We start from the raw sequence: 26,968 nt of genomic DNA on the forward strand, positions 1-26,968 counted from the left end.
TAATGATGTCTAAAAGACATATAGCTATGTATTTCGATAAATACTATTTGATTTTCTTATCATTTATCATTAAGATTAAGTTTTAGTGTAGTACTAATTTATTATCTACGAAGTTGATTTGTTTCATTGTCATATAATATTTTTATGTACAATTTTTGTTCGATGTTTCCTAGTTATTTTCCTCTTTTTTTGAAATAATAAATGGCATTTCCTATTTCTGAGTCGCATCTATGTTCATTTGCTTGCATCATAACTTGCAAATCTGTGGTTGGACATGATTTATAGTTCTTACGCAAGCAAATGTGATATGCCTATAATTCAATTTCATGACAGCATTGAAGTTCTCCCAAAAGTTTTAAAACGACTATATTAGTTATAGTATGGATAAAGTTATGTCATGTTTTTTTTGAAACTGTTTGTAAATTAAAGGACATCAATTTTCCATTTTCTATCATAAAACTTCATTATACATATATATTCATTTCAATCACAAAAGGAGATCAGTTGTAAGTTGAGCCTTTGTACACATTATTCATTATACAATCAGGTAGTCCAGGAATAGTCTATTAAGAGAAATTAAGGGATACAAATAAAAAAAATTAAGCGAAATTATGCGAAAACTCATTAACTAGACTTATTTCCAAAACCATCAAAGAAGAGAGAAACATAAAATAGTCTATTCCAAGTATCAGGTAGTCCAGGAAGGCACCAATGACTACAATCAGCATAAGAAGGAATTAACCTTTGGTATTTACTCGTGTAAATCTTCCATTTCCAGCTACTCCTATATACTGATGGATGTGCATCAATTCTATACTCTGAAAGTTTGGTGATGTTTAAATACGTTACCTTTATTTTGCTCATTCCAATTATCAAACTCTCAATGACATTAACCATAGATTTAGGGTAGTGATTTATATACGACTCATCCATGAGAGGTTGAGTTACGTTGTAGCACCCTGTTCTTCCATTGTGTTGTGCTGAAATACTTCTGAAAAATACATTTGTTTTCATTGGGTCTACGTTTTCTTTTATCCATTTAGCCCATGTTTTCATGCCTAACTCATATGCATGTGCCACCGGCATTCCCTCCATTAGTTTCCCATTGTGTTGTAATAAATCCCACCTGCAAAAATGTATACAAAAGTAATAATTCAAAGACAGCTTTGTATATGACTGTTAAAATCATCTATTGTTCTAATAGTTCATTTCTTTAAATATTAGCCTTATATGCACGTGATACATGTAAAAAGTAGAAAATATAATTAATTTCTAATTATATCTAATAAATCAGAAATTTTAATTTTCTAATCAATTTATATCACTAAATCAATGTTTTCTATAAAATTTACTTGAGAGGAAAGTAATAGAATGTGTTTTTCCTTTTTATCTTTACTTTGTTACGTGGTTATATTTCTTTTTTTTTTCCCTTTTTTTTTTAGTGTCACACCCTTGTTGCATATATAATGGAGATTAGTGTTGTATATGATTTTAATTATTGTCGCTAATAAAATCATGGCATTTCTATTTCGTGTTAATTTTATTTACTATTCTTGTCAAAAATTCTCGAAACTAACCCGACTCATTTAACTAATCGTGTCGAAACTCCTTGATACTAACTTGACCTATTTTTCAGCGGCACTTTGCATGCTTTGCAGGTAGGGCTATCCAAAGACCAGGATGGTCGGGAATCTGGGCCAGACTAGAACGAAATTTGAACCTAATTGAAGATTACGATCAAGTCCTCAGTCCAAATAAAATCCTGATTCCGGCTTTATGGTCAGGTCTAGTCGCAACTTGAAAACTTCTGATCCTGACCGTTGGACCGAAATTTCTGATTTTTCTTAAAAAAAATTTATAAGTTAAAAAGGTTTCAAAGATAAAAAAAAATCAGAAATTTAAAACCTACCATGTTTTACCTTTAGGAATATTATTATTAAAATTATTAAATTTAAAAATATTTTTTTTAGAAATATGTTTAAATCAAATTTAAAAGGTTTTTTTTAAAAAAATATATAGTAAATTCCGCTCATGGTCCAAATGTTTTCTAGATCACCGATCCACCCAATTCCGGCCTGGTCTTGTACCCGTGCACATCCCTATTAGCAGGTAAATATTCTGTTTTTTGTGGTTTAAATATAGACATAAAATTTTGGTCTTTTTCTTGGAAATATTATGTATGTATATGAAAATTGATTATTTAATGTAGGATGATGATAAGAAAATGGCTATATATATAGATAGAAGGGATTCAACAAAGATCTCAATGAGGTGTACTTTGAGACAATGGGTGGGAGGAAAAAAGGATTGGTTCCTAGCTTAGATACAAGTGCTGATCTACTCTACAAAAACTAATCAACCCACCCTATCAGCGCTTCCAATGTCTATACACATTCTTTGCTTTCTAAGCTTTCAATTACCATGGAGCCATATCAACAAGGGCTAGTTCATCAACCAGCTGAATTTGAGAGGTAAATAAATGAGTGGGATAGACATACAATGTTTCTAAACGGAAAAGGGAAGGGAAGAGGCAACGAAATACATGTAGGAGATGAAGATGACAATGCAAGAGTATTCTCAAATGATAACTTAGTGTTGAGGTTCTTTTCCTCTCATTCAACCACGTGATCCACGTGATCCTTCTTGTGGTGCATTAGGATTTCTTTTAGTACTTACACTTGTAGCATTTGGGACAAATATAATGCAACTAACGTATTAGTATATTATATATTTTGAGCAAAAAGATACTTAATTTAGGTTGTTGGAATTATTTTTAGATATATATCATGGAAAATGTGATGTTTAATATAAGTTGTTGGGATAGAGATTGCAAAAAAAAAAAAACCTATTACTTTGTCATCAAATAGACTATTAGTTTATATTGTTAAAAACATAATGTTTTTCTAAAAAAAAAAATACCAATTATTACCGACCGCATAACGGTAAGCTTACATAGTAAAATTACGTTGCCCAAAATCAAAAAATTAGTCGATAAATTAACTATCGTTTTCTAAAAGTTACTGACAGCCATCGAATTAGTTGATAAAGACCAACGATAAAGTTGTAGGTACTTACCTACAAATTTTACCTACTAAGGAATAGTAGGGAAATACATATTGTTGTTTAACGATTGGGAATGCTCAGGAATCGGTAGGTAAATATTTCCCGACCATTAGACAATCGGTAAGTTTAGATTACCGACGAGATCTTTAAAGACACATATTCTTGTAGTGATTCTTAGACAATAGTTAAATCATATTTGTGATCGTCTTTCGTGTTTTATTGATTGATTCTGGTGGTCGGTAAAAACATGTATTCTTGTAGTGATTAAGTTTTACTTCCTAAGTTTTGTGTTTCTTATTTAGGTTTTATGCCATAAAAAAACTGCTTCATATATATTATATTTGTCAATATTTTGTTTATGAAATTACTATGGTAGTTTCATATGTTACAATTTGGTTTCATAATATTTTGAATATGAAAAATGTCGTTTATAGCCCTAAAAGCAGTAGATTTAGTCTTAATATAATATTAACTAAAAGTTTATATACTTTATGTTTATTCACATTTTAAGGGAAACATCATAACTAGAATTAATCAAGGGACAATTATCCATCAAAATATAAGGAGTCACTTTCGGAGGGAAATCGTTCTCCCAAATCTGTTCAAACTCAAAAGGGGTAAGCTTAGCTAAATGATGAGCCACTAAGTTTTCGTCTCTTTTCACATAAGACCAAGAAAGAGAAGAAAAATTAGTACAATAAGCTAGAATATTAGACAAGATATTATCTAAATCTGAAAGAAAGATATGATTCTTCGAAAGCCTATTTATAATTCTTTGACAATCGGACTTAAGAATGATGCTTTGGAGGCCAGACCTTCTACTCAATCTCACCCCATCTCTAGTGCTTTAGCTTTAGTTTTTCGGGAGCCCTGTTTCCACGAACTCGACGTGTTGCTGCGAATACCACGCCTCCTACAGTGCAATAATGCCCAATGGCTCCTTGTTGTTGGCGGGGATCCACATTAACTTTGGGCGAGCCAACTGGCGGTAAACTCCATAAATTCGCACTGGCAGCACACCCTTATTGTTGGCGGGGATAAATAGCTTTTGTATATTTACCTTGTTCCTCCACATATCGCTTTATTCTCCTCAAAAGAACGTGGTTCCGGATAGCTTTATCATTGTACACTTTGTCATTTCGCTCGCCCCTAATACACCACATGAGAAAACCTCCTTTTCTCACTTTCACATCCACTTGTACGTTTCCATCGATCAAGAACATCACACATAGAATGATTCTCATCTTCAACTTTCAAGGATTCACAACCACTGTCCTTTGATAATTCTGGGTATCATTAAAACCAAAGAGTGCATGGTAGGAAGTTTCAGGCTGGCCACAACCCACACAGACAGTCAGTAGCATCAACGAGGTGGCGGTACTATAAGAGTGCACGAGCCGTAAGGGTATTAGTGCATATATCCTCCAAATAAAGTGACACAACTTATGACTAACATCCAATCTCCATATATCTACCCAAGATAGATGAAAATTATGAAGGTTGCCTCCTTTACACAACATATAAGTTGTTTAAACAGTGTAGTGGCCATCTTATGAGAAAGCCCACGTTAAATCATCTTTAGCAGCAGGGGAATTAAGAGGGTGGCCATTATGCACTTGATATCTAGCTATCTCATTAAGAATATTATCAATGACTTCCATTTTCCACTCCATACACCTTTCATCAATCAGATTGCTTACCGTGAACATGTTTTCACACGGCGCCGAAGGTGATATGCCAGTCATTCTCATCAAATACCCAACGCTTCTCCCAAATGTTAACATCCTTGCCATGTCCAATGCGCCATAAAATGCCTTATTTAAGTAAGGTTTTAGAGCTCCAAATCCTCTTCTAAGAGAAGATGCAAGAGTGTCCGATAAATAAATCAAAAAAAATCATAGTAAGGATAATACTTGGCCTTCATCACATGCCCAAGAAGAGAGTGAGGATGCCGGATGAGACTGTTACAAACTATGAGATTGTTAAAACCCATACCACCAACGCACTTCAATGTACACAAATTCGCCCAATTCATCTAGTGAATTTTGCTCTTTCCATCTAAACTGCCCCACCAAGATCGAGTCATAGCTACATGAATCATCTAAATAATCAAGTTAGGGAATTTATAAACTCCCATCAGATATGTAGGAATTTCTTGAATGGCAGCCTTCAGCAGTACTTCTTTTCCGGCTCTCGATAAAAGCTTTTCTTTCTATCCTTGGAATTTCTTCCAAATTCTATTAAGGAGTGAATCAAGAATAGCTTTTTTGATCGTCCAAAAATAGAAGGAATACCAAGATACTTATCATGTTTGTCAACCTTGCGCATCTAAAGAATTCCCATTAGTGGTTCTTGTTGCTCTAAGCTTATTCCTTAACTGAACGAGACTTCCGACTCTTCATAATTAATTTTCTCCTCATAAGCCAATTCATAAAGGTTGAGAATATAAACTATTTTAGTGCATTCATGTTGGGTAGCTCTAGTAAACAATGAGTTGTCATCAACAAAAATAAGATAGGCGATTTTTGGGCCGTTGCAACTGGCTTTAGCTCCATGAATCATTTTCTTATTCACTTTCTTCTAAATCATCTTTGAAAAAGCATATGCAATTAGTATGAACACGTAAGGGGATAAGGGTCCCCTTATCTAAGCCCTCGTGTAGGAGAAAGAGAACCACATATTCCTCCATTGATGATAAAGGACTATGAAATAGTAGAAAGACAATTCATGATTAAGTTTACCCCTCTGCCATCCAAACCCATAGTAAACAACATCTTTCTTAAGAAGCCCCACTTCACTCTGTTATAGGCTTTGCTCTTATCCAGCTTCATAGCGCAATAGTTCCCTATCTAACTTTGTGTCTGTGTGTTCATAGAATGAAACATCTCCATTGTAATGAAAACATTATATGTAATAAGGCGCCCTAGCACAAAGGCACTTTGATTCTTTCTAACAATATCATGAAAGAAGTCATTCAAACACATAACAATGGCCTTAGACACCGGCTTATAGAAAAGATTGCATAAAGCTATTAGGCGAAATTCAGCAGCATACTTTGGTTCTTTCACTTACGGAATGAGTGTAATATTAGACTTCAGCATAGCAGGGAACTGAACTCCATGAAGAATATTACAAACAAAAGCAATCACATCATCACCTACAATGTGCAATATTAATCTGCTCGCAAAGCTTATTGCAAGTTTTGGCACTCCCCGCTAGACTTGGCAAAGTTGGTCCTGATCCGAAAATCCGGTCCGAAATATCCGATCCGTGGTCCGATCTGGGTCCGAACGAGACGGTACGAACCATGATCCGAATCCGAAACGGTCCCGATCCGGTCCGAATCCCGATCCGAAATAATCATGATCCGAAACTCATCCGAAATCCGAATGATCCGATATAATCTTACCCGATCCGACCCGATCTAAAATTGATCCGACCCGAAGGTAAACAGATCCGAAATTATTGATTTCGATTAGGCTTTGATCCGAAAAACCCGAAACTTACCCGTTTTTTATATAAAAAAATATCATTGGCATAAGTATTCCATTCATTCCACCATAGTCCGATTCCGATCCGAAATAATAGTCCGAACGATGACCCAATCCGAAACGATCCGATCCGGTCCGATCCCGGTCCGAATGTAACTTGATCCGAAAACGGCCCGATCTGAATTGGTCCGGTCCGATTCCGATCCGAAATAAAAGTCCGAACGATGACCCAATCCGAAACGGTCCGATCCGGTCCGATCCCAGTCCGAATGTAACTTGATCCGAAAACGGTCAGATCTGAATTGGTCCGGTCTGAATCCGATCCGATTGGTCCGATTGCCAGGTCTACTCCCCGCCCCTAAGCCTCGCTCCAACGAGCTGATATGGGTAATAATCCCCTCCCCAACCGAATTCTCCCATGCACTTTTAACAAGCCCTTCGAACCCATCATCTAACATCCAGCAGGTCACAAAATAAAAACCTCATTTTTTCCTCTTTTGGCGAGTTCGATTTTGTAAGCGGGTGATAAGAGACACATGCAAGATCAAATTTATAACGAATACCTTGCTCAAGAATGCAACCCAAAAATAAATGTAGCCAATCTGAAGTACAAACACATTTGTCACGGCGCTCCTTTATTTGCTTAGCTACTGTGCGGCCCCTCTCCCAATTGTACCACATCTCTGCCGAAGAGCACAATCGTCTAATGTCTCTCGAAAAGGAATCATATCCCGCCTCACTTTATTCGCACCCCTTCTTTCTCCTCATTGTTAAGAATCTCATTGAAATCACCACCTATGAGAATAGGGATGCTTGACACCTAACAAAGATATCGAATAAGCTCCTAAGTTTAGTATTTCTCATCCTTTTTTACCCACCCATAAATCCCCACAAAACGCCATTTATGGTCTTCATCACCAACATCACCACATATATGATGTTGAGAAAAAAAATCAATGTAAAATTTACATTTTCCCTCCAAAACATATTAAGCCAATCTGCTCTTCCTTGACTTAAACTCCAAAAGTATTTGCAAAACCAATCCTGCACTTCAAAGCTTCCGCATCATGTCTCTTTAACATCATCTTCAAAAGAAATTTGATGTCTGGGGTAAATGAGATACTCCATCTCCGAAGCTGACGAACTGACCAAGGGTTGCACATCACTCGATAGTTGCAACATAAGGTACTCATGATGCTTGGCAGGGTTGGATAACACCAACCTCCATCGTAGAAATGGACGAAGTGTCTTGTGAGGAGCTCGATTTTGATTGCTTCTTAGCACTCTCAGCATTCTCTACCTCCATATAGTATTGCCACACGAACGCTTATTCAAAGAAGTCAAGTCAGTTTCCATTTCAGTTACCTCTCCTTTCTCATCCATTTTCCCACGTTCTAGGTGCTTCCATGAACACCCAACTATGTTTCTTTTTTTTTCTTTTTTGACATCGAAGTAAACATACACGAAAAATAAAGGCCGTAAAAACTAAAATTATTGTTCCTACACCAATATGCCAAAGAACAAGCCTCAGCAACTTGATGTTTAGGCACCTGTAGTACTAAACATGATTCGAAAAAGGCAGCTAAGTTAAGAAGACTTGCTAAAGTCCATCGGATTGAAATCGCGTGGGGACCTTTAGACCGGAGAGCTTGAACCAAAACCTGCGAGGCCGTGCACAGCTTGATCCGGCGGTACCCTTTGTCATTAGCCCAAGATAAAGCTCTTAGTACAGCCAAAGCTTCCGTTTGAACGGTTGACGAAGAATAGCTGATATCTCCGTGCTGCATTGTAGCTCCCTGGTCCCCTGCATAGCTTACCCAAGCGATACCACACCTATAATTGCCACGAAACTTGGTACCTGCAACAAAGATAGTTAAAGAGGAGATACTATTATGTTGTCGGCCAATATGGACTCCATGGAACCCAGGTGAAGAGCAAGGATCTAGAGGATTTCTGGTTGGGTCGTGCGTCTCGTGAGTGAAACACAAATATTGTTGTATGCTCTGGTGGTGTGTTATACGGATAGATCTTTCCGAAGGCCGCTGGTGACGAAAAATTTGAGAATTTCGTACCATCCAGATCGTCCAAAGATGCCAATAAAAGTCGGGATATTAGAGTCTATAGAAATCGATTGTTTGTGATAATGAAAAATCTAGTATCGCAACCATTCCCGAAACGGCAGAGAGACCGTGTTCTAATTCTCTGTGATAAGTTGACTCTCTTTCCATGCTGCCAATGCTAGGGGACAAAACCGGAAGAGATGTTGAAACGATTCCTGCTCATCGAGGCAAATAGGGCATTCGCTCGACAAGCTGATACCTCTGTTGTACTATGTTTCGTAGGAAAATAAAAGGTGCTTTTGGAAGTGGGGTCATTTTTCTCATCACAAGTCAAAGGAGATTTGTTCTCATTTAAAACAGTAGCATTTAGTAACTTGTTTGAGTCATCAAGAGAATTAAAGGCTTAAGTTTCCTTCACCCCAATACAAGGTATCCTTCCTTCTCCAACTTTCACTAACTCCCTGCCAACCTCAGTGCCTGCATCAATTTTCTCCAAACAACCCTCACCTTTGTTCAACCAAGTGCCCTCCTTCCTACTACTACCACCCTTCATCCATTCATTAGGAACAAAAACCATTTTCTATGTAGTTTTAAACTGTATTTTTCCTCCTCTAACTCCTTTGAGCTTCGATCCCCTTTCTAAGAGTAGCTTTTGACCCTGTGATCCATCCTAGACCTTCCTATTTGTCCTCTTTAATCACTGAGTGACAATCCCTCTCAGAATGTCCCACAACTCCACAAGCACAAAAGAAAGGAAGTCTTTCATAAGCAAAATCAATCTCTAACTTTCTACCATACTTATCTTTGATCCATCTATATCTTCTAAGAGGTTTTGCAACATCCAACAAAACTTGCATTTGACGGTACCAACCAATACCAAGAACATCAACCTCCATGTCAAGATTTATGTTCATTTACAAAGATTTAAATTTATCTAGGGTAAGTTTTTTTCCCTTATAATTAGTTTTAGCTTTGTCTTTTGTTCATTTTAAACTCGAATTTTAAAGCTGATGTATTAAAATGTTGTCGGAATTTAACAAAAATACAGGCCCGTCTCGTATAATTTAGGGGCCCTGTGCTAAACTAGAAATAAATCCCATAGGTAAAAAAAAAAGACATAGTTATATACACATCAAAAAGTAAATAACTAAACAAAATTTCTTCTTTCTTGAGACCGGGCAAAGCCTTTAGGTTGTTTAAGTAGGTTGGGTAGCTTCTGCTAGAACAATTAGTAATCAAATCATATAATTTGGGATTAAGAAAACCACGAAAAGTTGAGTTATGAAGGGGCTTCTTTTCTAGCAAATAAGCAGCATTATAGGATACTCCCAAATCAATCAGACCACTAGCAATGTACCAGCTAATCTGATTACCTAAATCAACCACATAACTCATTATAAAAAATGTCCAATTAATAAATGAAAAGTCAAAATTCATCTATGATTTAAGTTCACCGATCCTCTGTTCTTTCTGTAATTTTACAGAGGATTAGAGAGAGACAAGATTAAGAACAAGTGTCATTAGAAAGAAATTATGATTTTCAAGTACTTAGAATTGTATCCAACACTCACTTTCCAAGAAACTTATAAAATCGTTGCTTTTTCCAGAACATCAGTATGAAGAAGCAAAGTCAAACTCAACCAAAACATTTTCTTTTATTGCAAACCAATGTATCAATAATGAATTGTAAAGACCCCCAGTTTTTCAAGTCGAAGAAAAACCATCATTTTTTGAAGCTTGATTACTGTGATTTTCCTGTTCTCTGTAAATTTCATAGTCACTGCATTTGATAAATTGTGGGTTTAACGTGATTCGTACAGAAGAGGGTTAAGAATAAATGTTTATCTCCATCAAATTATTTAATGGTGCCATAAACGGGGTTTTGGAGAAGGAATCATTAATGGGTTTTGGAGAATCTAAAGAGCTGAAGAGGTGGAGGAACTAGGGAAGTGTGAATTGTGGTATATGTGAAGTGTAACGCGTGATTCTTGAAACTGAAGTTTTTTAAGAAAAATATTGGGCGATCAACACACAAAATTGGGCCCTCATATTGTTTGGGGCCCTGTGCAGTTGCTCATCCTGCATAGGGCCTTAGCCGGGCAGCAAAAATATGGTATAAGAATAGAGCGGTTCCACAAAAAGACAGAATACAAGTAATCAATGAGGTGATTATAATTTGAGATGACAATGGATCTTGGATCTGTCCTAGACGCCGTGGATCCAGACTCATTTTGAAGGATCTGGATCTTAGCATTTTGGACCCTGCAGATCTAGGTCAGATCCGGATCCTACACAAAAAATACAGATCTGGATCTTATGGAGAGGATCGAGATGCGACCCGTAGATTCTTTTTTACAGTTTGAATATTTTAATTTTTAATTAGTAACTTAAGGCTACTGTTTATCTCATTCTCATACAAGATTGAATATTTTAAATGTTGGGATGTTGCTATATTGTAGTTTGATGAATGTTATAACAATTATATCATTTAGTGATAAAATATTGGCAATTGTTTGTACAACTTTATGGGAAAAACAGTCAGATCCACATCCATAGAACCGTGCATCTAGTGGATCCGGTCCGGATTTGGGTATAGGCACAAAAAACGGATTTGGATCTAGTACCACCAAGGACCGGTCTAGATCCGACCTGTTGCCATCCCTAATTATAATCCCTCACATACAGAAAAGGGCTCTTGAATAGCATATTGGTAACAAATTAGAGTAATTCAATAATAGATGGATGAAGGAAATAATGATATAATCCCTCACAAGTAAATGTTGCCCAACAATCTACTCTGGACCCTACCTTAAGATCTCACAGTCATGTGTATATATATTTTGTAATTGCATTTTTCATAATTTTGTGTCGTAATTGCATTTTTTATAATTTTTGCAACATAAATAATTGGTATCCAATATATCTACTTTCAGTCATTTCGTTTAATTTTCAATCAATTTCATCTACTTTTACTAATTCTTTCTTTACTTTTAAGAATCGAATCCTTTTTTGACGGTAATTCAATAATAGATGGATGAAGGAAATAATGATTTGGCTTGGCTTGGATGGCAGAAACTTAACCCAACTATCTAGATGGTTGAAGGATCGATAAAAATTCAGAAGACATGTTGGTGTAGATAAAGTTGTGGCTACTATTTACATGATATGGAAGAATATAAACCCAACTTATTAGCCAAGTCGAAACTGTCAATAGAATAAAGCATATTATGAAGGACATTAAGTATATAATTAAACATAGAATTGTACATATTAATAGTTTTGAAGTGAAAACGAGTGAGGAAAGGTGGATTGAAACATTTTAATGACTGTCCATGTCTAGTTTGTTGGGGCTACTTGCTTCTAGCTACTTATAAGCGTATGTTTCCTTGGTCAATGGTATTACTTAAATAAAAAAAGAAGAAGAATCAGAGCCCCTACCACAAGGGTAGAAGGAAGACCTCCAACCAATTTACACCAATCATGATTCTCTCTCTCCCTTCTCTATATCGATATAAATATAATAATCCCAGATAATGCATGAAAATATGCTGCTAACAATTGTACCCACAAGCATTGCTGAGAAAGTGTTGGTGACAGTTTGGTGGAGTTTGTAAAGACTCAACTGAATATGGAGCACACTCATAATGTCCCACTTTGAAAGGTAAATTGCTACTATACAATCATGATGGTATAAGATAAAAATAAGTTGGTTCCAAATTACAATTTTGCTACCAATTTTAACTCTACTGGGTACCCAAATATAGTTAAGTTGCTACTTACAAGTTATAATTCGATATAGACATGACTCTGTTTGGATACCAAATTGTAATTTGGTATCAATTCAATAATTTGTCACCAAAATCTAACATGGTACATGTTTGACTCTTTTTAATAGTAACTTGACTTTATCTTGGTACCAAATATTTTGTTGAGTGTGTGAAATTACATAAGTGCCTTCGGTGGAGCCTTTGGAGACTCCATCAAATTGTCACTTATACAAGCTCAGCATTGCCCATAAGATAGAATTTGCTAGCTATTAAGATCTTCATACTTCCACGAAACACAAGCAAAATCCAACTAAGCAATTAACCAACACAAAATGTATTGCATTGTCTAAGCCACAATAAAATGTACCAGTACACAAACCAGGTCAAGGACTACGGTTCTTCTAAAACCCAAATTCGATATGCTCTAAATATACACCTAGTGTTACCATCATTTTTACATCCATGATAGCATTTATTGTGGTATATTGTATTAGACCTCAAAAGGTTTAATCTCACCTTAGTGTAAAGGCCCCATTATACTATAAAGCCCACGGGATAAAGTCAATATAAGTCAAAGTCAATAAAGATCATCAGGAGATGAAAGTCAAGGAAGGACAAAAGTACAAGCAGTTAGAGAATAATCACGAGATGAATCAACATAAGGAAGAACATGTAGAGCTACGGTTATTCAGCGCCTGAAGATGGTTGAGATTTGAATAAAAGATGATTCAAATGTTTTCCCTCCAAGAAGGTATGGAAGTTACGAATCACGTTAGTTTATAAATAGAAGAAGGATCATCAAGCACATGACAATCAACACAACACACAACAACTTGCAATTCCTCTTTTCTCAGCGTAGACTAGCCTCAGCCTAGCCCACCCCCTAATGGACTTATAGTTTAGTTCATTATATTTAGAACATGTCCTGGTGTCAAGTTTTATAATTCTTCGATTGAAGCAAGAAACCATGGAGGTAGCAATCTTCATGTTTTCTCTTTAGTTGTCCAGCCTGGCTTATCGTCCTATGTGTTGCAAAATTTTGTTCTTAAAGTTTGTGGTATGAGTGGGATTTTTGCTTTAATTAATAGATTACTTATTACTTGTTTTTGTACTTATTGCATTTCTCCTGAATTTAATTGGCATTATAGTTTAATTAATTAAATTACAACAAAGTATGTTAGCAAGGTTTTATCTAATTAAAACCGATAATCCCTTGGGACTAAGCCTCCCATGGCATTAAGTATCAAACTATTGAATGTGCATTTACTTGTTTGCAAGGTCAACAAATTGGTTTTGCACCAACAAATTTTTTGGTGATCATAGTGGGAGGAGAAAGATTTACAATGAAAATGTGAAATTTTTTCTTCGTAATTTGTACAATTTAACTGTATCAAACAGTTATTGTCATTTTCATAAAAATGTCGGACATACGTTTTATAAAGAATAAAGAAGTTGCTCAGGGTGAAGAAAGTTTCCAAAACATGGAAACTAGTTATTCAATGCTTTCAAAGACTAGGGCGCAAAGTAACAATGGTGAACCAATTCATCATGTTCAGGAAGAGTCAAATGGAGAGACTCCTCAAAGGGAATGCTCATCTCTGAGTAGTACTAGTATTGGATTTGTACATCAATTGTATGGAAAATTTACATTGATTGTAAAGCATTTATTATTGGAAGCTAGAGAGAGTCAAAGACAACAATTTAATTCTAACTACAAAACTCTAGCCCATGAGTCTGCAAGAGTCTTCACATATATCCTCCAAAGGATAAGTGAGGAAAATAGAGATATTAACTCTAGGCGAATTCATCGAATACTCGTAGATATATATTAATGATACTTTGGCAAATTTACTTATGGAAGAATTTCAATGGTTTATTTTCGAGATGTTTATTCAAGTCATTGAAGTGAGAGTTTGGTGCTCTCAGTATCTCCAATGCGTTTTGGCACCACTATCGTCTCTCCGATGCAACATTGACGTCTCTTCGAAGGACACGTCGCGTACATCTCCGTTCAATCTGTGGGTCTTTCTCTCCATCGAAATTCCACGACGTATCACTCAACATAAACTTCCGGTCAAATCTAGAATTTGTGCGAACTGTTCCGGTGGTTACTGGTCTTTTATGGTTGTTTGATGGTGAACTTTTATTTTTGACATACAAAATTTGTGCGAATTTTGTATAATTTGTACAAGTTTTTCATTTGGTAATATAATTCTACTTTGGTTAATTTTTTTTATTAGTTTATATTGTTTACCAGTTTATAATTTTGTTTCATGGTTTCAATTAACAGAGTGATTGTAAAAAATGATTGTGGTGGATTTTTTTTATTTGTTTCACTATTTGGAATGGTGGACTTTTTTTTGTTTGTTAAAAGGCAATTTGCGTCGCACCCTTAACCATGTGCGACGCAAATCACTCATTCAAGATCTATGTGCGTCGCACATTGTCCAATGCGTGTGATGCAAATGAAGCTCCTGCAGGCTTGGCTATCCGGTTATGGAGTCATGTGCGTCGCATATGGTTACGGGACCGACGCAAATAGCTTCAGATTTGCGTCGTGTCACAATCCGACGCATATTGTCTCTACCAAATTTGCGTTGAGACTTGTGCCATCGGACCAATGTCCGAAGCAAATGGTGGTCGTAGGTCCGACGTAAATCAATGCTTCTGTACTATTGTGTTTTTATCAGGAACTCTATAAAGTCAATTCCCACTATGAAAATTGAGGTTTATCTACAACTTGAGTCGCAAACTCACCAAGAGACAGAAGACTCAAGTGCAATTCTCATTGAAGAAGTCGAGGACGTCCCAAAAGTTGAAGACATTCAATCAAAATATAAAGTATTCAACAGGCGTCGAACTACGATCATCCACCAGCTCTTGTTAACTTAGAGAGTGACTGTATTTTTCTTATAAAAGTATATTATGTCTGTAAACCAAGAAGAATGTTGTAATGGGTTTACCCCAATTGTTGATCAGGTTATGAAAGATTTAGTTTTTAGAATATACCAAGAGGATTTTCTTATAAACTCTAATGCATGTTGCTCAACATTACACGAAACTGAATCTTTAGAAGAAGAGGATTACAAAGTATGGGCTAAAAGTGAGGATATTAAACAGGAAGTTCATAATCCACTAGAGAAAATAAATATAGGGGATAGTGAAAATCCACGTGGTACTTACATAAGTATGCTCCTCAATAACCACGAAAAACATGAAATAATTGAAATTCTAAAAGAATTTAGGATTGTTTTGCTTGGGAAAATCATGAAATGCCTGGTATTTATAGGAAAATAGTAGAATATAAACTGCCTATCAGGGATAACTTGAAGCATTTGGCACAAAGTCCTAGAAGACTAGCGCCTAAACTTACAGAGCCTATACAAGAGGAAATAAACAAACTCCTTACGGCAAAGTTCAAAAGGCCTTGCCAATATGCTGACTAGATTTCTAATATAGTCCCACTAGTTAAGAAAAATGACAAGATGTGAATCTGCATTGACTTTAGGGACCTATATAAAGCAACACCTAAGGATCAATATCACATGCTTGTAGCTGATCTCCTAATAAATGCAGCATCAAGATATGAATACATATCTTCTATGGATGGATATGTAGGATATCACGAATTAAGGATTGCAGAAGAGGACTATAATAAACAACCTTTAGATGTCCAAAATCATTAGGCTTGTTTGAATATATGGCCATGACATTTGGATTAAAAAGTGTTGGAGCTACGTACTTACGAGCAATGGACGCAATCTTTAATGACATGATTGGTAAGATCATGGAAGTGTATATGGATGACATACTCGTGAAATCAAATGACTTTCAAGGACATACAGAGCAATTGGTTAAGTCATTCACTAGAATAAGACAATATCACCTAGAAAGGAATCCATTCAAATGTGCATTCAGAGATAAAGCCAGTAACTTGTTTTGGATTTCTCATTAATTAAAATGGAATGGAAATTGACCAAAACAAGGTAAAAGCAGTATTGGCAGCCAAGCCACCTTCTAATAAGAAGGAAATGGATAGATTCCTTGGACATGTCAATATGTTAGGAGATTCATGGCCAATCTAGCTGGGAAAACTAAAAAATTTTCACCTTTATTAAGATTAAAACACGACTAAAAGTTCAAATAAAACGAGGAGCATCAAAAGGCCTTTGATCAAATCAAACAGGATTTGGCAAATCCTCCTGTATTAATCCCTTCAAGGAAAAATGGGAAACCATTAATGTTATATCTGTTTGCTTGAAAATTCTTGGAAGTCTCCTTACTCAAGAAAATGAGAAGGGACATGAGCAGACTATATTCTATCTAAGTAGAATATTGCATGATACAGAGAAAAGGTATACCATGACAGAAAAATGGTGGTTGTGCTTATATGATGCATCAATCAAGCTCATACATTATTTCATGGCCTTCCCAGTAGAAGTAGTATCTCCAATAGATATCATAAAATCTATGATATCCCAACCTTTTATAAAAGGAGGGTTAAGCATGTGGAGACTACATTTACTGTAATTTGACCTAATATATGTGCCAAAAAAGGTAGTAAAAGGTTAAGCTCTAGATGACTTCCTAACAGCTCATCCTTTCTGTGACTCAGGAATAATTTATGAGGACATCCTTTCGTGAGTCTTGTTCTTTAATGGATATATCACCAGAGAAACAACAGGGGCTAGAATATATATTGTATCTCCTGATGGGATCCCAACCAAATTGGTTTTGACCCTGAAGGGTCCATGCACCAACAATAGAGTAGAATATGAAGCTTTGTTGATTGGGTTGGAGTTGTTGCTAGATTTGGGAGCTAAGAGAGCAAAGATATACAGGGATTCTCATTTGGTCATTTATCAAATGACTGAAGAATTCAAATGTATATCATCAGTACCACAAGAGTGTGGAAAGAAAGCACAAGAACTGTCTAAACAATTTAAGGAAATTACTTTCATACCTTTTTAGAGAAGAAAACAAAGTAGTAGATCAGCTGCCCCAAATAGCTTATGCTAGAGAAGAAGTACCTTCACAAAATAAAGATATCATTCTCCAAGGAAAGATCCTGGATCCTCTTAATGAAACTGATAAGGAAATATCAAAAACATATTCGAAGTCTATAGAATTTCAAAATTAAGGGAGAAAAAGGAATAGATGGATGAAATTATCCATTCTCTCTAGAACCCAACAGGGACAAAGGTGCCAAATAGAATAAAAATTGATGCAACTAAGTTTTGCATGCAATTTGGTGTGTTACACAGGAAAGGTCCAGAAGGATTATTACTTTTGAAGTGTGTGAGTGCTGGAGAAGCTCTAACTCTCATAGCAGAAATTCACTAAGCACTATATGGTGCTCATCGAAACGGTCTAAAAATAAGATGGTTGTTGCACGAACATAGATTCTATTGGCGCACTATGAGAAAGAATTGTATAGATTATGCTAAAGGTTGTAAAAGATGTCAGAAGAGTGGACCCATTAATAGGACGTCAGCCTCAGATTTAAAATACATTCTTAAATCTTGGTCTTTCAAAGGATGGGCAGTAGATGGCGTATGAAAAATTAATCTCCCATCTTCTAAAAAGCATTCATACATCCTAGTGGTGTCTGATTACTTCACCAAATGGGTGGAGGCTCAGGCTTTCAACAAGATCAATACATAAGTTGTAATAAATTTCTTGGAAGAGAAAATTTGTACAAGATTTGTATTCCAGAAAACTATAACCTTTTGTCAAGCCACATTATTCATGAACCCTGACCTACTAGAATATCTTAATCAATTTGTGATTATTAAGTTTCATTCAACACCTTACTATGCTCAAGCAAATGGTCAACTAATAAGATCATAGTAAAAGGGACCTCAAAGTTGATAGATAATAATCCAAGAAAATGGGATAAACTGTTGCTATATGCCCTATGGACCTACGTGACCTCTAAAAGGGAAGCAACATGAGTTACTCCTTTTAACTTAGTTTATGGACATACTATAGTAATTCCTGCTAAAGTGAATGTAAGGTCGTCTAGGGTAGCCCAACAAATGGGATTATCAAGAGATAACTATTCACAAGCAATGAATATTGAAATTATGGATGCTCTAGTAGCTAAGGAAGAAGCTTTAGCCAAAATGAAAATCCAAAAAGAAAAGGTTTCTAGAGAATGATAAGGTTTGGAAAATATTTCTGCCAGAAGCAGCTTACAAAAATCCTCTATTAAGGAAATGGTCACCTAAGTGGCAAGGTCCCTTTATCAGTAATAAGAATCTTGGATCTGTTAACTGAAGTTTTTGAAGGACTTGGCTTGAGTTTCCAAAGAAGCTTCTTTTACTTAAAGCTTTTGAGCTGAGAATTTGGGAGATTGAACTCTTGATTCAACATTACATTGTTGAAGAAGAAGGGTTTCTTTAACATAATCAGGGCAAGGTATCCAATACTCAAAGCCTTGAGAAATCAGGGATTCCAAAATCTAGTGAGTGTGAGCAGAAGTCTGATCATAAGGATTGTCTGTTAAGGTCAAGCAGAGGTCCCATATCTTGTCTTCTTGTTTTATATGCTCATAAAACTCATCGTTGGAGGAATAATCGGTGCTAGCAGAAGTAGGTTGATTCCTTACAATGATGGATGTTTGCAAATTAGCCTTTTCCCCTCCATTAGACTCTTTCATCACACTTGCTTCTTGAGTGCTTCCCTCTGTCATATTTAGAGTCTACCCTCATCCCATCAGGCATTCTTAGCTTCTTCCTGCCAGCTTTAGCTAAAAGGCAACAAAATGTATAAGGAAGATTTAGTAATATTCACTCCTCCTGAAAGTTACAAAATAACTAAGTAAAGAAATTACTTACATCCTTATAAGAGATTATTCTCAAAGATCGCCAAAGCGTAGAACATTTTGAATCATCTAGGAATACATGATCCCACCATTGATGGAAGCCTCGAACAACTTTAGTGATCCATCTCCAAGGAGTGTTGGACATGAAAGTAAGGCTAAGAGTTTTACTTCGAAGGGTTTTTCCTTCTTCAAAATGAGCCCTTGACATCCAAGGATCATTATCGATCAACAAATAAGGCGTAGCTAACATTTGGACCAATCCAAATTGTCTAGCTACCAGTTTAGGATTATAGGCATCAAAGCCAAAATACTCAGGTTCAACAGCTATCAAATCCTTGGACCTAAGGACGACACTACTCCAAAAGTTCCCACTCCCTAAGGAACTTGAGTGAATGTCAAGGAATTGTAGCCAAGCAGTCATTGCATGAAGGCGCCAGGTTTCATTTTCAACATAAACAACCTTCTTACAAAGAGAGTAAACTTGGATGCAAAACCTCATCTGGAGATATAAGATTGAAGTTGACTTCACCATAACAACTACAATCTTCAAGACTAGAGAGGAACAAAAGACAATCAAAAGAAAGACCTTCTTCCTGTGAACCCCTAAGTGCTTCAAAAGCAGATGATGGATTGAGTACCATCAGACTGGATAAGTACATGTGGCCCTAGCAAGTCAAAAGCCACAGGGTTCCAAATCCCTTATCAATAGAGAATATAGGGGACTCAGAGGCCGGAATTCCAAAACCTTTGAAGGATTCTCTACTCCTAAAAATACATCTATCAAGTTGTCCCAATAGAACAGGAGCTAAAATAACTTCCTCAGAAGTACATGAGATATTAACAACTAGAGATAGGCACAATGTTACAACTCCTCCAGCCCTGGATATCATTAATTTGGAAAATGTGAAAGCGCAGAATAGTACCTCCTCTTGAGAAGTTACCACTTCACTAGAATCCTTATTGATGAAGAAATCAACAAATTCTAAAAGCCACATTTGCTAGCACTAGCAAACGACTGGCTGACTATTCATCTTATCATACTCTTTAACATGGTGGAATATAATGAGTTTAATCTCATATCTACCCGTTAGAGAAACTTCGGTAATAAAGGAAATATCAACTAATGTTACAGTCATTGGTCCCTATTGGAACAAGAAGCAATTGATGGCAGGGTCCCAACAAGCCAATAAGGAAGTGGACATGGCTTCGTCAAAGGGAATGGTTTCATAAGAAGCCAATATCAAGAAAGGCAATATCTTGTTCTTGGACACTTTGTCATGGAAAGATTGCATGCGCAAAAACCATGATCTTGCGTCCACTCGTGAAATCCAACCTTTAAAAGGTTTGCTGAATAAAGGACAGTGTGAATGGTGGGTAGACCTTCCAGTAAAGGGAAGCGTCCTGGGCTTATTATTTTCTATAATGATATGATCCAAGAACTGATAACACTTTTCTAAGATGATTTGGTGCTCTAGGCTTTACATCTTGAAAGGAAAGCCAGGACCAATGGTAGCAATAATTCTATCCTCTAAAGGCATATTTGGGTCAGTGCACTTATTCACATACCAGAACACTTTAGATTTATAAGTTCCAGGGTTCACTCTAATAGCGTTGCATAGTTGACAAGCTGCCTCAGACTACATGGCTTCGCTTTTTCTAGCAAGCGCCTCACGAATTTCATTTTCACGATGAGTTCTTTTGTTAGACGTGGTGAATTGAAGTTTGGTGATGATTGTGGATTCGTAAAGAGTTGAATTAAATTGGTGTGAAAGTTTTTAAATTTTCCTAAAATCCTTGAAACGGGTTTTAAGAAGAAGACAACCAAAATGAAACACGTGAAGAATGCGTAGTACATTTATTTTGGGTCATCTTTTGTTGCGCCATATTAATATCAAATTTTAACAAATTAAAAAAATGTTCATAAATTCCTCATATTAAAGAAGCCCATTTTAACATGTATTGACTTGGAAGCCTATTCAAGGGGTGTGTTATCTAAAAGCTCATTTACAAAGAGGCATAACTTTTCACTTTTCAGGATATAATAAATTCCATTATAAAAGGGGTAAGTGTAATAATCTAAACACATTACTCATCTCCTTAAAACACACCCCTAAGAAAAAAAAAATTCTCATCTCCCTAAAACTTCTCAAGAAATACTCGTGTGAATCTTGTGTTACATGGGATTCTGAACTCAACCCACAAGAGGTTGATCAAATTTTCCTCCCTCCTCCGAAAATACAAGAGGAGATAGAGGAAGAAGCAGAGGAAGAGGAGGAAGAATAAAGAGAGAAGATACTCCACCGTCAGACGAATCAGACGAAGAGGATGATCAGGATGACGACGAGGAAGAAGATGAACCTCCTACCAAAAGAAGGAGGATTCAAAAGGACTAATCCCGAAGGAAGCCTCTAGCGGTAAAGACCACTTTTATCCCCTTGGCGACGACTCCAGCGACACTGTTGGAGGAGGAAATGGTGGCGATTCTGAGGAAGTATATATATATATATATATATATTTATATATATTATATATATTATATATATAATATATTATTTATATATATATATATATTATATATATATATATATATATATATATATATGTATATGTATGTATGTATTTATGTATGTAATCCCTAAAGATTCAAGACTTAATTAAAATGGATTACACATATTTATCCATGTTTCATCAATCTGCCTCATAATATATGACATATCCATCGAAATCCCAAAATCATCACAAGGCATTGAATGTAATATCTGGAGATAAATATGAATTTATTAAGAACGAATCCACTACATGGAATTCTTCTATTCCGAATTTTTTTGGAGATAATCCTGTCATGCAACAGGATATGGAGCATAAAGGGGATATAAGGTCTTTCAAATAGGGTCCATTTTAGATCTCATGCAAAAATGGTATTTCCTAAACTCGCAAAAAAATGATGATCGGGTTATATCTCTTCTTGTTAATGATGGGGCAAAACTATTACTGAGAAATATGACAACCTAACATGTCTTGGAGATATTTAAAAAAGCTTTTTGCCAAAGGAACCACAAAGACAATAAAAGTTTATAAAATGGTGGATAGGGCATATTCAAGAGATGTAGTATAATATAAACGTAAATGTCAAATATTGTACGATCTCATGAGCTATGATGTAAATCCTTATTGGTTATCACCAAATAATCCTATAAGTTCGCATCCTAAACATACCTTCTTAATGGATTTCATAATGGCTAGAAAGAAAAGTGGGGGAATACAGAAAAGATTTCTCTTCTCAACCAAATTCAGTTATCCTAAAGAAAGGTTCATCAACCACCTTATAAATAATGAAGGAAGTAACATTCAGGATATTGTTGGATGCTATTGGTTATAATCATTGAAAGTCCTTCTCTACTCATATTTTGTGGGTGCTGAGTACATCACTCCACCAATCAGAGGGGCAATTTGTTACGACCATTTTTAGATGCATGATAACATTTATTATGGTACATTGTATTAGACCTCAAAAGGTTTAACCTCAGTTTAGTGTGAAGGCCCAATTATAGTACTACCTCCATTTCAAATTAATTGTTACACTGACACTTTTCACGCATGCCGATGCACTACTTTGAGCCTTTATATCTCTAATTTTGTATTTGTAAAAAATATAAAAATTACATATTAATAAAATACATACTAATACGAATCTAACAAGATCCCACATGACTATGTTTTTATTCACGTATAAATCACAAATGAGAGTCAAAGTGCAATTTGTGAATAGTGTAAAATGTCAAAGTGTAATAATTAATTTGAAACGGAGGTAGTATAAGCCCACGAGATAAAGTCAATATAAGTCAAAGTCAATCAAGATCATCAACAGATGAATGTCAATGAAGGATAAAGTTACAAGAAGTTAGAGAATAATCACGAGATGAATTCATATAAGCAAGAAGGTGCAAAGCTACGGTTATTCAGCGCCATAAGATGGTTGAGATATGAATCAAAGCTGATTCAAATGTTTTCCCTCCAAGAAGATATGGAAGTTACGTATCACGTTGGTTTATTTATAGAAGGAGGATCATAAAGGAGAGTACAATCAACACAACACACAACAACTTGCAATTACTCTTTTCTTCGTGTAGCATAGCCTTAGCCTAGCCAACCTCCTTCTTGGTTATAGTTTAGTTCATTAGATTTAGAACATCTTTTGGCGCCAAGTTCTGTAATTCTACGATTGAAGCAAGAAACCATGGAGGTAACAATCTTCGTGTTTTCTCTTTAGTTGTCCATCCTGGCTTATCCTCATATGTGTTTAAAATTTGTTCTTAAAGTTTGTGGTAAGAATGGGATGTTTTGCTTTAATTAATAGATTAATGATTGCTTCTTGCTCTATTTATTGCATTTCACCTGAATTTAATAGACGTTGTAGTTTAAAGAATTAAATTGCAATAAAGTACGTTAGCAAGGTTTTATATAATTAAAACCGGTAACTCCCAGGCACTAAGCCTCCCCTGACATTCAGTATTAAACTATTGGATGTGCATTGACATGTTTACAAGGCAAGAAATTGATTTTGCACCAACCCCTAGGAGGAGTGGTATAAGGGGAAGGATAAGAAGATATATAAAATAGAATTTGACCCTTTATAGAGAGGAGGAAGGGACAAGAACAAGGGATATATAGTAACTAGTAAGGATATTTTGGTTAGTTTTTCCACTTTATCACAATCTTATTTCTAGCTAACTCATACCAAATAAGAAAAAGAGACTTATTCTTAGCGTTGACTCCTAATGTATTTGTTTTTCTTAACTTCATTCCACCTTCTTATGCTCGTAATCTCTACAACTTATGCGAAACAATATTTTTAACAACTCTTATCAGAAGAATTTTTTTTACCAATTTGTTTATTCCATAATTGTTGGCCACTTGAATTTGTTTTCAGGATCCCGCAAAAGATACGCTCGTAAACACAGTCCAGTCAGATTCCAAGCACAAGGGACTTGTCTTTTTCGAAATTGATCCTTAGAAATGTAAAAACATAGAATTTTTGTCAAAAACCACTTTATAAAACATAAAATTTGTGAGAAACCACCATATATAATATTTTTAGCGAAAATAAACCTTCAAGAAAAATTTTCTTGCGAGAACAAACCTTATGCCTTGTTCCGATCATTGATCCAAGATTCCGACATTGATCATGTCATGAATATTATTGGGTTTACAAACTTAGAGCACCATTATTCATGATTGAAAACAAAGATCATCCCACTCTCTTTCTAACTTTCTCTCTCTAAAAAATAACATCCCACAATCTTTTCCCACTCATCTCCTTAACCATGAACCATTTTTCAATCATCCCAACTACTTTTTCCTCTCTCTCTTACTTTTTGACCCCACCCAACTACTTTTCCCTCTCATCACCCAACTACCATCATACAATATTTTTATTATTTACTTTTTAGTGATATGAAATATTAATTACTATTTGATATTTTATTATCAATTAATTAAAAAAAAATTAAAATTTTAATTATCGTTTTAATAATTAAGTTATCTATCTTTTATTAATACATAGCATATGTAATTAGCGTTTTCATTAAGTAATTAAATACGTAATCAGTTAGCGTTTTTAATGATATGAGACACAATTAGCATTTTTAATATAATTAGTGAAGAGGGAGAAAATTAAGTGTGTCCAAAATATAGCAAAATGGGTCTCTATTTATATATCTCGAAAAAATAGAGCCGTTGGTATTTTTTTTTTTTTTTGATTTATATTTTTTAAAATATAACCGTTGTAAAATTTACAACGGTTATATTTTACAAACTAATAACAACACGACACTTGGCAGCGTGCGTGACAAATGTCACGCTGCAACTGGCGCTGACATGCGTGTCAGCTGCCAGCTGCAGCGTCAGCAAGTTAAAATTTTTTTGGCTGAGAACCACGCAAAACGCAGCGTTTTGCGTGGTTCTCAGCCAAAAAAAAATTAACAATTGATGACCTGGCTGTGGGTCCCAACCCCACGGCTGATCATCAATTCAATCACTCCATGCCATTTTTTTCCCCCACTCACCTTCAATCACTCCTCAATCTTTATTTCACTGATGGTTAAGAGCCATTTTTTTCACTCACCTCCACAATCTTAAATTCCACTCATGGTTAAGGGTGCTCTTACTTGCCTTGCACGTGACATGGTGAATGTCGTAACCTTGGATCAATAATTGGAATAAGGCATAAGGTTTGTTATCTCAAACAATATTGAGTTTAAGGTTTGTTTTCGCAAAAAAAAAAATATAGATAGGGTGATTTATCATAAAATTAATATTTTATAAAGTAGTTTTTGAGAAATATAATGACTGGTAATAGTTTCATGACGAGGACGTTAATTTTTGTAGGGCAACTAAATTGGTGCGTATTCCATCAACCATGAGTTCCAATATATGTACGACATATTGTTAGTTGAAAAGTTAAAAGTTAGTATCAACTAGACAAATCTAGTATAGAAAACTCTAGCCACTAAAAGAAGGTTTTAAACTACGTACTTTTTGAATGTTCCTGTGTGAGTCCACCAATGGCCTGAGTTGAACACCATGACATCAGCACCTAGCCATTGCTGTGAATTGGATGAAAGCTTGTCTAGCATAAGCACTTTTTTACCACTTCTATGTTTAATATCAAATTCGACTAAAAATGGGCTCCAATGAAACTCAAGAATGGTATTATAGTCCTGCAAAAAAAAATGAGCACAGGTGTGAGATTGTTGAGCTATGGACAATAAACAGTTGGGGTATTTACCTATAGATCAAAGTGAAAATACTTTTTTATCCTTTTACCTTTGCCTTGAACACCTTATAGTGTGAACTTTTGTCATTAACTTCAGCTCTAGAAGGAGAAACAGATGAGTATAGAAGACAAGCAAGAGACTCCCACATGTTTCTATTAAGTGAATCTCCAACTATAATCACCCTCTTGTTTCTAAGCCTTTCAAGCATGTCTCTTCCATTAAACCTTGGAGAATGGACATAACCATGTCAATTTTTTTTTGTGTTCTTACAATTATTAAAAGAAATAGGAATTAATCTACATATATTTACTCACAATGGTATGTCACAATCTTTAGCTTCCCATCTCCACTTCTCATACTCGAAATCTGGCCTTCCATTCTTTTGGCAACTCATCTTTTCTTCAATGAACGAACACCTTCTTGTATCATAATTTGGATTCTCACCCGGCTTATAAACCCATCTTCCATCAAAGATATTGCATTTGTTTTCTGTACTATTGTTTATTTGTTTTTCTAAGGTGTTTTGAGGGATTTTAGGCATTGCTTTATCGTTATAATGCGTTGACTTTAAATGTTTTGTAAGATCAGAATCTAACTTAGCGGGCTCGATAGGCTCATTGACGTAGTTAGCTGGTGAAGGTGGAATAGAATGATGCAGAAGATCGGGAATAATCGTGGAGATAGGTGCCTCAGCATCAGCAAGCGGAGCGAATTCTAGCATTGTGGTTTTAGCAGCTGAAAAACTTGCATTTTGGTTATTCTGGTTGATAAACATGAGCAAGATCAAGAACCCAAATAAACTCCCTATTATGCAGAGTTTCCATGTGTTGTTGATGGAGGAACTCAACTCCATAACTCTGATATGTTCTTTGATGTTTAGGTAAGCTTTGTGCATATGGAGTAGGTTCAGCAGGTATTGAAATATGAGACATGAACTTAAGGCGGCAGGTAAGGCGTTATACGCATCAAATACGTACAGTCCACA

General features: G+C 35.6%; 1 protein-coding gene across 1 annotated transcript; it reads right to left on the minus strand.

The window, feature by feature from the left end:
* Positions 1-450: 450 nt before the first annotated feature.
* Positions 451-26,968, minus strand: LOC104883195 (protein trichome birefringence-like 42). The gene is made up of 4 exons (XM_010667677.4): positions 26,298-26,968; positions 26,033-26,207; positions 25,742-25,926; positions 451-1,126 (listed from the first exon to the last, which is right to left on the minus strand). Exons 1-4 carry the CDS (start codon positions 26,876-26,878, stop codon positions 625-627), a joined length of 1,443 nt encoding a protein of 480 aa, XP_010665979.2. The 5' UTR covers positions 26,879-26,968; the 3' UTR covers positions 451-624.

The sequence above is a fragment of the Beta vulgaris genome, chromosome 9, assembly GCF_026745355.1.
Source record: "Beta vulgaris subsp. vulgaris cultivar EL10 chromosome 9, EL10.2, whole genome shotgun sequence".
Lineage (NCBI taxonomy): Eukaryota > Viridiplantae > Streptophyta > Magnoliopsida > Caryophyllales > Amaranthaceae > Beta > Beta vulgaris.

What these genes read in the sequence shown, in the direction of transcription:
- LOC104883195 (XM_010667677.4), bottom strand. Translation starts at nt 26,878, where the DNA reads ATGCACAAAGCTTACCTAAACATCAAAGAACATATCAGAGTTATGGAG. An exon ending in ATAAGGTGTTCAAGGCAAAG is followed by an intron (nt 25,927 to 26,032) that starts GTAAAAGGATAA and finishes TTTTTTTTGCAG; the next exon opens with GACTATAATACCATTCTTGA. An exon ending in CACACAGGAACATTCAAAAA is followed by an intron (nt 1,127 to 25,741) that starts GTACGTAGTTTA and finishes ACATTTTTGCAG; the next exon opens with GTGGGATTTATTACAACACA.